This window comes from Cinclus cinclus, chromosome 3 (assembly GCF_963662255.1).
Source record: "Cinclus cinclus chromosome 3, bCinCin1.1, whole genome shotgun sequence".
Taxonomy (NCBI): domain Eukaryota; kingdom Metazoa; phylum Chordata; class Aves; order Passeriformes; family Cinclidae; genus Cinclus; species Cinclus cinclus.
In genome coordinates, this window is record NC_085048.1 from 90,021,365 (window position 1) to 90,035,207 (window position 13,843).

The following is a 13,843-nucleotide window of genomic DNA, read 5'->3' on the forward strand; positions in this document are numbered from 1 at the left end:
AGCAAGCTCTGTGCTTTCCTTTTTCCCATGCCTGTGACCCTCTGCATACGCAGCAGAGCCACCGCAGCTCCGTCTTTCGGCACGCCACACAACACAGCTACTGCACAGCTGGACTGTGTTCTGGGCCACCTCTCCTCAGAGGAGTGAGTGCACAGCAGGGCAGGAAATATTCCTCCCTCCACTGTTACCTTGCTCTAAATCCACATAAAAGGCAGAGAGGCCCCAGGCTCTACTACAGGCCATATGCTGCAGCATGACAGAAGAGTAGCTGCACAGTCTCTTGGTGCCAAATGACTGATAACTAAGAGAGAATTCCAGACTCTCCTAGATCCCAGGACTGCAGCTTATTTACTTGGCTTTGGATGCATAGATGTGAGCTGCATATGGTCCCCACGGCCACAAACTGAGCTAGGAACAGAAATCAGCTTTTAGGAAATAGGTAAACATCGGAGGCAGATAGCCCTAGGAGGAAAGCAGCACAAACCACAGCCATACAGACTGTGCATACAGGCAGTACCAGCTTCATTATTAGAAGGCAAAATTGTTAAGAGCAAAATAAGTTACAGAATGCAATTTTTTCAGCTTAACATCTGGCCAGGCTGAAGACCTCAGTATATTTACACTTCACATATTTACATTTTGACATAAAATAGATGAAAATAACTGAGCGTGAAATAGTCTACACTAGGTGAGACACCAAGTTTGGGGCAAGTAGTTCATCTGCTGAAATGTGCAGTTACAGACGGACAGAATTTCCTAGGAAAAACATCACGTGCCAATTAAGGATTTTTTTGTCTGAAACAAAAGACATTTCATCTGAAAACATCAGAAGTAGTTCAGTTTCTAAAACAAAAGATAGGTTCTTTTTATTCCAAAACTACTATACATCAGCTTTGCTATATCAAGTTTTTAAAAACTGAGAAAGTATGTTTCTCTGTAGTGGAAACTTGCCTAAACCTATCCTGTGTACTACCATTGTTGATGGAATCTTCAATGTTGTCTTAAAGCATCACACACAAATTACTCTAAATGTCAGAACAAATTAGAAAGCTTCCTCGGCCTCCCTGAGTGACTTTCATCTCACATGTTCTCATTTCTCCCTTTTAGACCAAGTGGCAGAACTGGGGCTTATTTAGCCCTAGATAAAGCACTGTCCTCCAGGGTGACAGAACTGCAGTTTACTACTAAGAAGAACTTTATGCACCTACATTAATGAACAAACCAATCGACTACTTACTGTTCTTCTTGTACATCAAGATTTCAAAGGAGTTCATCTCATAGTTCTCAAATGTTTGCCGGACCTTGTCAATTGTATCTTTGTCTGTCAGCTCTCCATACATAAAACTGCAAATAAACAGAGAAATTCAAGTCATGTACCAGACAAAGACACAAAGCCATTTGTTTAACGTGTAAAAAAGCATCCATTTAGAAATGGCTCTTCTTGGATTTTGTTTCACCTGGAAAGCATATTTGACAGATGTAGCCCCAAGTGATAAAAGATAAAACTGGAATAAACAGATTACTTTTCTCCTCGAGCAACAGGCACAACACTACAAGCTATTTAACAGAAAATAAATCTGTTCTCAAATACCTGCAGGTGCTGCTTTTTTGCATAACTTCTGCTCTGTGATATCCTGATAACTTGCAAAATCCATCATTGCTGTAGACAATGGGCCAATCCACGATCTGGGCATTACCCAAGACAAAATTAGTATCTGTTTGAAAAAACACATCAGTTAGACATTAGTCAAAGGTATGGTTCCATTAGAGGAAATATTCATTTCAGAACCCAATCCCAATTGCTTCAGTCCCTGCACAGGTTTCCTAGATATCATTCCCACTACAGCCAACAGGATTATTCCCAGTTTCAATTTTAACTAAATTCTTATTTTTAAAAAAGTTTTAATTACTCAATCACAGCATAAATAAAACACATGATGGTTAAGCAGGTAAAATTAATCTCTTGACTGAGGGCAGATCCACCAAACTGTTTCCCTCTGTGCCACATGCACTGATCCACCATGACACTCAGTTGGAATGAGAAGCCTCTCAGAAGTGGCCAAACCAACACATGAGCAATATTTCTCCTCCCTGAATGCAGACCCAGGGGCTCCTCTCAACACTGCCTTCACTGCTGGCCACACAAACTCAAATACTTGTGTACAGCACAGCACTCCAAACAGGATACCAAGAACTAGGGCCAGCAATTACACCAGTAGAAGGAACTCCTTGTTTGCAATACAAGCCAGGAGTTTCAATCAGTACAAAAGAAATAAACCACTAAGCAGGATTTCACACCTCCATTCTTGCTGGAGCTGTGCGTGCCACATTTTTTATGACTGCCAACTCAAACCTACACCCGTGCCAAGACTGACAGCAGTGCTGCTCCCTGCGCACTGGCAGGCAGCAGGAGATGGTGGCTCCTGTCACAGCTGCAAAGACCCTCTGGCTTTTGAAAGAAGGGCCAGGCAGCCACATGAGATCAACAGGCACTCATTTTTAAGGAGAGCCCTTACGGGAGTCCACCACACTGTCCACCTCTCAGTATCAACTCCCAGCTGCTCACACATCCATAGGTCTCATTAATGCTTCCTCCAACCAAATGACAGTTTACCCATTAATTGCAGAGAGTTTCATTTGTTTCAATTTCCCCTTTCAAAACCTTTCACCCCAAACTTCACGTGGGTTTAAATAAAGCAGTCCTGTAGCTAGCTGAATCCACTGCCCAATTCTAAAGCATGATTAAGTGTGGTTTTATACACTCTTTAGAGTGAAATACACCAGTAGTATAATTTCAGGATATTTTAGCTGCTTTGTGTCTCACAGCCTCTTTTAAATACCATGGGGCTTGCTCAGCTGAAGCACTTTGTCCCCAAAACAATACACCTCTTTTACCCATTCCTACTAATAAGTAAACCAAGTAATTTATCACTGCTTAAGCAAGTGCTTTTGAGTGTCTATTATAAACACTACATTAGACTGTGTTACGATATTTTTAATTTCATCAGGAAGTACAAAAAATGACAAAAAAAAAAAAAGGAAAATATAAATGTTAGGCCAGATTTATGCCCTGATCTGAATGGTGCTATTTCATGCATGAATTGCTTAAGAATTGGTTCTCACTGCCTTCCCTTCTCAAAATGTAACTTTCCCTTCTCTCTACTTCCTAAACAGTTCCTGTTAAGCATTTGCCTGCCTTTCACACTTGAACCTTATTGTCTTCAGATAAATAATCTCTTGTGTTTTTTCATTACAGGCTGTATAGGACACATTTCTGATAACCATCACTGTGATAATCCTACTTTTATCTAGCCTTGCAAGGCTTCTGTGAGTTACAACAATGCTCATGTCTCCTATTTATAGGTGAAAACAAAGCCCTAAATACATAAGGGAATTTAATCTCCAAAAGGTAAGACTGCAACAGTCTAGTCCCTAGATGCCCAGCTCTCAAAGATTTGGGAGCTGCAAGTTTTGTGAGCAGTACTGGAGAGGAGAACTGAAAAACTTTAGCACAGCAAATAGAAATCTGACCAAGTTAAACCACAGAAAACAGTGAAAAAGGGGGATGTTTTAAGATTGTTTTTTTCCCCTTTCCTATGTTTGTTACAATACCTAATATTTTAACATAAGCCCAAATCTCACAGATAATACTCAGTTCCTTGCCATTATTGCAGGAGCTGAAGAATCACGTTCCCACTTCTGCTTTGGCCCAGCAAAATCCAAATTTTTTGGACTGGCAGTTTCAAAGGATGCATAGAGAACATGCACACATTTCCCTCCCCCAACAGCAGTTTGGATGTTCTCCTAGAAGATGTAGGCTACCTTAGAGCAGTGGAAACTCAGCCATTATTACAGCTCTTGAATGACTGTTCTGATCATCAAGCTACCACAACGAATAGATGCCAACATCCTCACCGTGTGATTTCTAAGTCAGTATGACTCGGCTGTTGCATTTTATGCACCCCTATTAGACAAGACTGGGTGAGCCTCTGTAGCATGTAGAGGTACAATGTTTCATAAGAGTCCAGGTTGGGTTTAGTCTTGAGTTAGAAGCAAGCTGAGAGATGTTTATGTACCCATAAAGTTTTAAAGGAAAAAATTCGCACAACTATCGAACCAAAGAACAAGTCAGAGATTTTGATGATACCATTGTTTCGTAAGTGTCTCTCCCTTCTAGCTCGTTCCAACTTCATGCAGCTTGACCTTTCTTTGATCTGGTCTTTACATAGCTGACAAACACAACTCATTTCTCCAGAAGTGTCTCTGACAACAGTGCCTGTGCGAACACTGGCCAGACATAGCATAAAATAAGGGCTCCCACTTAAAACTTCACTGCTTGTTCCAACAGACAACCCAGAGGTAGAAGGGCTGTCCTCATTGCTATCATTTACATTCAATTGCACTGACATCCCTGACAATGTGCTGCTTGGGGACAGCTCATAATCTGTTAAAAATCTTTTCTAACATAAGAAAATATTGAATAACATCTAGTGAGGCAAATACTGCCACTCCATCTGCAGGGACACAGGGTCCCAGAGGCCAGGAAACAGCTGTGGCTTTGTTACACAACAAGCATGAAGGGATGCTCTAGTGAACTCTGAGTATCACAGAGCAAAGACCCTTGGGGACTCACAAGTGGGTCAGCAAGGCCAGGGAAGTAATGGGCAAGAGGAAGACCATGAAGAAATCCACTGCTAGATTCTCTTCAAAGACAGGGATGCAATGGACATGTAATAGCAACAGTATCAAATCTATTTAGTGACTTGAAGCGCCTCTTTGAAAGGTGAACTCCCCTACCTGAAAATCACTTTCTATCACAATGGCAACTATGTTAGCAGTATTGCCTGTCCCAAGAAGAAGCTGTAAGCATCAGAGGCTTTTCTTATGAGCTCCAAGAAAACCTGAGGAAGAACTGGAGAGGCCAGGCTCATATAAAAGACCTGGGCTTCTGGCTTGTGCCACATTTGGCACAGTTTGACCAAGACCATTGGGAGGCAAGGAAATATTCAGAGGTGCAGCACAGAGTACAACATGATGCAGAAACACAAGAACTGTAGCACCACAAAGGCAGCACAATTACTTGCATGAAGACAGGCTTCTGCAGCATGGATTACTTTGTGAAGTGCATCACTTCACATTTTCTAGCCTGCATTTTCCCCAGGTTAGTTCTGCTCACTGCAGTATACCCACGTCAGCATCTACACACTCAAATGTCAGATCCACTTTGGATTATCACTTTAAAGTAGACATGGCCACTTAAAAGCAACAAGAAAAACATTTTAACTCCTTCGAAAATGTAAGAACGGGTTTCACTCAGTCACTGAAACCAGTACTTTCTTCCACTCAAGAAACAGACCATCACAGAAGAATCAGAAAATGTCTTTCTAAATAACCTTGGTCCTTTTAACAGTAGCAATCACAAGTGTCTAGAGCACCCATCTTACCAAAACTACTCTATCTACTGAATCCTACTGTTACATCCAGTACTTTGCTTAACCAAAACTCCATCAGCTTCTAAACTTTCTGTAGATAAACTGCACTCACAGACATTTCTCTGGCCAGGACTAGCTGACTGAGGAGTAGAGGGAGAGAGAGAGGGAGAGGAGGAAATTGCCCTTCTCATTGCAGACCACAGCCTCCCTCATGCTGGGTGATGACAGCCCAGCATTATTGAGACCCGCAAGTCTTTTTTTATCCTGTCTCAAATGCCTCCCATGGATCTTCAGGGGAGCAAACCTAGTTCTTTAGCATTACCAAGCACAAACCACTTCCACAGCTAACGAAAAGAACTGCACCTCAGATGTGTCTCTTACCCTACCCATGGAACAGGGGTGGAGGATGCAGCTACTGCTGCCTGAGCTGGGCACGGAACAGCAGAGATGCTGCGTCACAGCCAGTGTAAGGAATGTGCACCAGGAAAAATATCATGTGCCACTGCCATAACAGTAAAGATTGTATCATACTGCTTAAGGACAAGGGACATATGATATTTACAAACTTGTGACTTTGCATAACAAACAGCATCTTTTGGATACTGGGTGGGGGGGAGGAGAGGTCGCTTCATTTCTGTCTAATTTCTTCCCAGAGACCTAGAAATCAAACATTGTATAAGCAGATCTGTCAAAATTGCTAACAAAGGATAGGTATGTATGAATTTTCACTCATGTTTAGTCTTAGCTTTGAAAAAAAGTAAACCAGAAGCACTTAGTCACACTGATTAGTTAATTTTTCAAATGTAACTTCTGAGATCCAAATATGGCCCTAAGTCAGTACAAAAGTCACACTGAATTTCAAGTACTTATTCAATCCTTTCTTTGCACACATGGGATTTGGGACTTGCACTTCAAGGACCAACCACATTTTCATCCTACCAGAAGCGGTGTACCTGTAGTCAAAGCAAGCACAGACCTGCTCAAATGACAGAAAGACTATTCATATGGTAGAATAAAACAAATAAGTAATAATTCTGCTCTTCCACCCACATCCTCCTGTGGAAGTCAATGGTGTTACATGAATTGTCCCATTCACTCAGTATCTCCTTGTATTCATTCCTACAGTGGAAGTGCTTCAGTGTTTAAATATCCCATTGAACAACTTGATCTCTCTATAGAATAATGATATACTGGCCTCAAAATTATCCATCCTTAATACTGAGGTCAAAGTTTTTAAGCTCACTGTAATGTAAAAAAACATAAACCCCTACAGATAGGTTCATTTGGGGTGCTTTACAAAAGTTTCATATAACTATTTATTTAATTTCCAAAATGGATTCAAAAGCTCCTTGGTTGCTACAGCATGAGCACAATTCCCTAAATACAGACATTTCATGTTTATTCAAACATGGCTTACACTGTCATGTGTATACCAGAGCAAAGTGCAAGTGCAAGTTGAAAAGAATTATTAAAAAATTTGTATCATCATTCTTTCCACAAATAACAAGAGAGATTCCAACTAAAGGAGCAACTTCAAGTGAGCCACTTTAAATCATTACAGAAAATTAATCCTAATTGCAGCCAGCATAATAGACAAAAACCTACCTTTTCCATCTCAACATTCTTACTTTGCATTGTTACAGAAAATATTTCACAGTAGGCATCTACCATGAGAAAAGTTTAAATTGAAAATTATGCATTGTTCTAACACTTGTAGCTATAAAATCTTCATAATTATCTATATTTTCAAAAATAAAACTAATTTACTATAACTGCATAACAGCAGAACAAGAACAGCTGAAAGGCACCAAAATTGCGCCAAAGGTGTCATATGTAATTTATGGATAACATGGTTTGTCACCTGTCCTTGAAGTACTGCCCATACGGAGAAACTAAAAAAAAATTTAAAAATCCAACACAACCACCCCCCCCCCAAAAAAAAAATAAACAAAATAAACACTAAAACACAAATCCTGCAACATTCACACACATGTGACATTAGAGTGAGATAATTAGATGATTTTCAGAAATGAGAAAGTTCATCAGTTGGTAAGAGTCAGACATTGCACCACGCTTAAGGACAAACCAGTGTTTAGCAGTGAGATGTCATCATTCAGCTGGTCAGGGGGGTTATTTTTCCCATCCCATATGATCTGAACACTAATCCAGAAAAAGGCATACTTTAGTTGCATCAATTATGAATCTTTCTTCAGTTTAAAGAAGCCATTTGATTTACTGATTATAGCCTTAAAAGTATTTGAGACAAGACCTAACTCCCCGCTCATTTTTGAGTTATGAAAATGCATTAACCAATTCTCCAAATGAGTTTCATTAAGATTTGTTTTACAATATTGTTCTAGGATTTAATGTAAAACTGGATTGATACACTGAATTATAACAGGAGAGTTTCTTGAGCCTTCAGAACGTTAATTTTAAAGCACATTACCTGTTATCTCTGTGCTGTACATTTTTTTCCTTACTATCTATAAAAGTAAATTTAACAAAATCAGGTTGTAAATTTCTAAATGCATAAAGGTACACATCCAAAACCAGACTTCTGACCTAGTAAAAGCCAGCAGAAAGAAAAAATAAAAAAGAAAATAAAAAAGAAAAAAAGAAGACTTTAGTCAATTCCAGTGATACTGAGAAGAAAATATAAATATTGTTAATAGCAAATAGGTATTTCAGTGTACTGGCCAACTGTATGAAAAGCATGGATGAAAACATATATGCCTCCACAGCTGTTAACATGGGAAAGAAGGAAGATCAGGAAGCAATAAAACCCTTTGTTTCATTAACTTCAGGAAAATGTCCTTAACACAGAACCTACAAGCTGTCCTCTTGCAGTTTCTGAAGGTCTGCTGCTTTAATTCCTCATTCTCCATGAAGCTTCCTTTGCATTTCCCTCTGACTGAACACAAAACCAGTCATTTCAGTTTCAGAAGTGTTTACAATAAAGTTAATTTCTCTCCTAGGTCTCAGATGATGGTATAAGGTTAGCATGCCCAGGATGCAAAATGTTTATTGCACTGGGACTTTATAGCGTGTAGTGAAAGCAATGCCATAAATCATGCAAATGTCAGTTATACTCAAGATCTATGTCTGAAGGTACTTTTTCTTTCCCTCTACAGGGAACTCTCTGCATTCTCCATCAAAAGATGCAGGTTTGCTTCCATAACTGATGTTTCCTTAGTGTGTTCCCAGGGGATTTTGTCAAAGGAAAATTAGATTCACACAAGCCTTATGCCTTCTAACTTACCTTTCTTCCAACATCCTTATTTTGTCCATAAATCAGAAAAGCACCTGTGACTTCCATTGAAATTCCAAAGCCATTTAAACACAGGATTTATACATTTTTTGGTATAAATCTTTTGCCATCCTTATACATGCACAATTATCGTGCACCTCAATGAGAATTTTGACCAAGGAAGCACTGAAAAATTCATCTGGTATTTACATAAATCGAAAACTATTTTTGTCTCCAGGTATTGATAAAGCATTGGAATATCACAGATAACCACTATCCTCTACAATAAAATGCACCAGTTGAATTGGGTGCCCTGGCCATGATCCAGGTTTATAACTGTTATTATTACAGTTATTATTACAGTGCTTGCATACTGTGGATGTATTACATTACCAAGAAAAACATTAATATCACATTAGCAGTAACCATCAGGGGCTAGTGATTCTTTATATACTGCACTGTGTTACAGCATGGGCTCATTTTCTGTCCCACTGGGTGTTCTGGTCTTTAAATATTTCAATGCTTCAAAGAAATTTTTGTCAACCAACCACTGCATGCAACATTTATTTTTCCAGCTCTGCATGGCTAGTATAGAAAAACAGATTTTAAACATTAAATACAAGATGATCAGAATTATGGTGTCCCTCATTTCAAAGAAGGACAAACCTTAAGCTCACACTTCATCCAGAAGGTCTTTGTTAGAAGAAATCACAGAGGACCAGACAAGGTCCACAGATTGTAGGAAGATGACACATTACATTTTCTTTCCTGTGTGTGCTATCCTAAGGTCATCCCATCCTCTCTTTACTCCAGTGTGTGGGAAGGAAATGCTTTGCAGCTCTAACTCTAGCACAGCTCTTTTGGCTGGCATTTAGTGCATAAGAACCTGTCTCAGATGATTTGCAGCCTGTGAAGAAGCTCTCATTCCTGAAAACTCTGAAGTAGACAATTCAGACCAAAGGAGTTGGAGGTGAGTCTTGCTGCAGAAGGTGTGCTATGAACATGAGCCAAATTTTAACCCTAATGGTAAAAAACCCCTGAACTTGCATGCCCACATACACTGCTACATCTAACATGAAAGGCTGTCCAAAGAATTCCTTGTTAAAACTACTGGTAAGATAATGGTGTGATTAGCACTGTCCTTAGAGCAAGGCCTACAAAAGAGGCTGCAGGCCCATTCCTTTGCTATCACCATACAGCTCCTTTCACTGAGTTAACACCTCCTGCCCCAAAACACACTTTCCTCAGTCCAGCCGTGGCTGATGATACAGGTCACGTACAACTTCCTTCACGTGGAGCACTTAGTACATTATTTCTATTCAATGACAAAATTCCTCTCTTCTCAAAGGGAATCCTCCCCAAATTAGGAACATTCCAATATCTGTATCAAGTCATTATCTGTTGGCACTACTCAACCTGCTTGCATGCGCCAGCAAATGCAAGCTTGACAACAAGCCCAAGGTTTATTTGGCAAATCCCAAATGGCACAGATAGTTTCATTGTGGGTCACATTACTACCCAATTGAACAAAACCAAGAAAGGGGAGCCAAACCTCAAGCTTTATGGGCCCATTTAAACACTCATCCTGTGGGCATCCCAAATCATCTCAATGGCCAAGTAGGCAGGACAAGATGAGACAGGCAACAAGGAGCTGGCATGTTTCCATACTGCCCCCGTGCTGGTCAGCGCAGCCCAGCACAAGAGGAGCCTATCTTGCCCCTTGAAACAGACAAGGGAAGGTTAGAAAAACTAATTCATCCAATATTGGTATGTGACAGCACCACATTCACAGCAAAGTTGGACTGGGTCCGGCAAAAACTTGAAGGCACATCACAGAAGAGATAGGCTTCTAAACCTGAGTCACTTCCCTAAGCTTATCCTAGTTTGTCTGAACTGTGCATCGTTTCCTACCAAGCTTAATCTAAAAACTTGTATTGATTCCAGTCCTCAGGACTTGCTGAGGATTTGAAAATGGAGTGCTGTCAGTCTACCTGTGCTGTCTAGCACCATGCTCTGTTATGACACCTTCTTAATAATGGGGAAAGAAAGGAAGAAACAGAGCACAGCTTCTGCTGCATGATTCCCCCCATCTGCAAGCCTCAATTGATTTATTGCATCGAGGCTTTGGCACTGAAAGCCAAAAGAGGAAATTGGTTTTTAATGAAGAAAATAATCTACAAAGTCGTGGCAGTTTTGAGAAAAACCTTCAATAACTGTTGCTGGAAGATTAGAGAAGCAGCCTGAATGTGATGACATGTAACATTCATTTTAAAAGACATTAAAAAAAAAAAAAAGACGGCAAGAGTCACTGTAAGACTGGAGAGTAATTTTTTCAGGAATGCAGCCTCCAGCCTCCTCCCTTCTACAAGAAAGTTGCAGAGAGAAATAACCTATAAAAAGAGCATAATTTTATGTGAAAATATGGTCTTATCAAAGGCTAGTTCTCCAATAATATTGCCTAATTAAAAAACTTGAAAATTATTCTTGGGATCATTTGAGTTTCTAGCTGCTTATTAGGAGGGTTAATTGTCTTTGCCTTATCAGAACAAACTGACTATATTTCTAATTAATTAACTCATCTTGTCTTCAAAAGGAGTTTTATCCTGCATATTCTCAACCATATTGCAAGTTCTCAATCCCTGAAGTAACCCCATTGAAGTCAGTAGAAGCATTAAAAATGGCACAACTTGGGCTCGGGGCTTTAAAAGAAATGCACATGCCTAGGTTAAACACATCCATGAACGCTTGCATGGTCGCCGGCTTATAGAGGAAGCAGCTTTTGGTAAGTCCCTAAGTGAAAGAATCTGGACAGCATTAATACATATTTGCATGCAATTGTGAAATTCGAGGCATTTTCCACTCCACGGTTTTCCAAGAGACAGACCTGGTTACAGAGCACTAGGAAGAAGATAAAAAAAAAAAAATATCTGCCTTCAGCCCTCAAAATGGCAAACTCTCTTCTCACTTGTGACAAACCTTCCCTTCCAACCCGGGCGGGCAGCCCCGGCCGATCCCCCGCACCGGGCTCTCCCTGCCCAGGGACCATCTTGAATCCCCGCACCTCCTCCCGGGCCGGAGCCGCCGCCGCCGCCCCCGCCGCTGGCCGGACGCCCCGAGCCCCCCGCCCGGCCCGGGCGCTGCCCCCGCTCGCTCGCCCCGGGAGCCCGGGAGCCCGCCGTGCCGGCGCACCTGCAGCCCGAGCCCCGCCGCCAGGGCCGGGGGCTCTGGGCAGCGCTTGGGCGGCGCAGCCGGCACCGGCTCCGGCACCTGGACGCCCCGCTTCGGCGGAGCCGCCCGGCAGCGGCCGGGGCTCGGCGCCCCCCGCCCGGCGCTGTCCCCGTCGAGGACGCGGCGGGCCGCTCGTGGCCGGCGAGCGCTCGCCCCCGGTGCGCCCTTACCGTTAGACCTTCGCACGATGTTCTCCAGGAACGTGTTCTGAGGCGCCACCAGCCCTCGCCTTCCCCCGGCCATAGTCGCTCTGCGGGAGCGGAGGCTCCGCTCAGGCCCGCGCCGACCCGCGCTCTGCCGCGCCGCCGCCCGCCCGCCCCGCGCGCCTCATCCTCCGCCGGGACCGGCACCAGCGGCTGTGCGGCACCGCCGCCGCCGCCTCCCGCGCACCGCAGCCCCGCGCCGCCGCCGCCGCCGCCGCTGCCGCCGGACCGCCCCGCAGCGACCCCCGCCGGCCGCCGCCGCGCCGCAACGCCGGGGCTGCAGCGCCATCGTCTGGGGCCGGCGCCGCGCCGCCAGCTGCGGGGCCCGGGAGCGCTCGGCCCGTCCGCGCCTTCCGCCGGCCTCTTCCCCCGCTCGGGGGCGGCTGCCGCCCTGCTCGACCCCTCGCCGGCGCGCCCCGGGCATGAGAAACGCGGAGGGCTCAAAGACCGCTCGCGAACTCCCGGCAGACGCTCTCTCGGCGGCGGGAGGCACCGCCACATCCCACCCCCGGTGGGACGCCGCGAAGCTCCGCAGCTTTTGCTCGCCGCCCTCATCCCGGGTCGCGCTTCACGCTTCCCTGCGATGATTTCTGTTCGAAGGCTACTTAGTGTTACGTTGTCAAACTGACTAACAGCTCCGTGGAAGCAGCGAGACATACACTTTAAATATAACTTTTGATAGGTCTTGAACTCTTTGAGGTACTTAACTGAGATCAAGTTTCCATTCAGAGATTAATCGACTTCGTTCTTCCCTCGCATCAGTCTATCGGTAAATGGAAAATACTCCGATCTTTTAAATTTAAAAGGCATAGTTTTTCTTGCTGGCACTGGCATTTTTACTTGCTGTGATGCCTCATTAAGTGCAGCACCTTCAGGCTCCGCAGCTCAAGGCATATTGGAGACATGAATGTTTCTGCACGTTCACGTGCTTGAGGAAAAGCCATTTCTCACAGCGCAAGCAAATAAAATATGGCAAACACGATGGCGTGTGTCACCCGTGATTTTTAACCGCTGCCACTGTTCCCACAGAATTCTGACACTGCCCAGCTTGCTCTGTCCTGGGTAAGGCTTGGACCAGGACCACAGCACAGCCAGGAATCGGACAGCTCCAGCACAGCCACGCACATGATCCGATTCAGCCACAAAGCTGTGGCCAAATGTTGACTGTGACACAACACTACCTGTGTTGTCAGGTAGTCGGCTCTCCCTGCCACCAGCCTCCTGCCCCCCACAGCATTTTTAAGTGAAGAGTGAGAGACTCCAGGGGTAAAGACAGGTGACAATTTCATTGCAGCAGGAGAGACAGATCGAGTCCCTGAGCATCCTGGAGCCAGCAGTCCCTCACACAGCCAGGCATCTGGGGAACTCCTAGAGCCCCCATGGGCCAGCCCAGCTGCCAGGCAGGAATTCTGTGCCACAGAAGCCTCTTTTAATCTGCATGCTGGACACCTGCATTTGCTGCCAAAGAGAGACAGGTTAGGAAAAAAAAAAAAGAAAATCAAGTGCTGGAAGCTGCAAGAAGGCCCATAACTCACTGAAAGGTTGGGGTTTAAAAGAGCCCATAGAAGCATTGATTTGCATCTTTACACATCTAAGCATCCCTAACAACCATCCATAAAAAGACCCCTGCTTATTTAGTTCCCTCTAGCTTCAGCAGCACAGGCCAAACCTGAAGAGATTCCAAACTCCCTGACAAAATTGTAAATGTAGCCTTTGACACCGAATTTACACAA

At 43.6% G+C, this 13,843-nt stretch overlaps 1 protein-coding gene across 1 annotated transcript in view; it reads right to left on the bottom strand.

Moving 5' to 3' along the window:
- KCNH1 (potassium voltage-gated channel subfamily H member 1) overlaps positions 1-12,150 on the bottom strand; it is a 167,119-nt gene extending 154,969 nt beyond the window's left edge. Inside the window, exons 1-3 of the mRNA XM_062490404.1 lie at positions 12,078-12,150; positions 1,592-1,715; positions 1,238-1,344 (exon numbers count right to left, since the gene is read on the bottom strand). Of these exons, the coding sequence (XP_062346388.1) occupies positions 1,238-1,344; positions 1,592-1,715; positions 12,078-12,150 (304 nt within the window). The remainder of the gene's footprint in view (positions 1-1,237; positions 1,345-1,591; positions 1,716-12,077) is intronic.
- Positions 12,151-13,843: the final 1,693 nt, after the last annotated feature.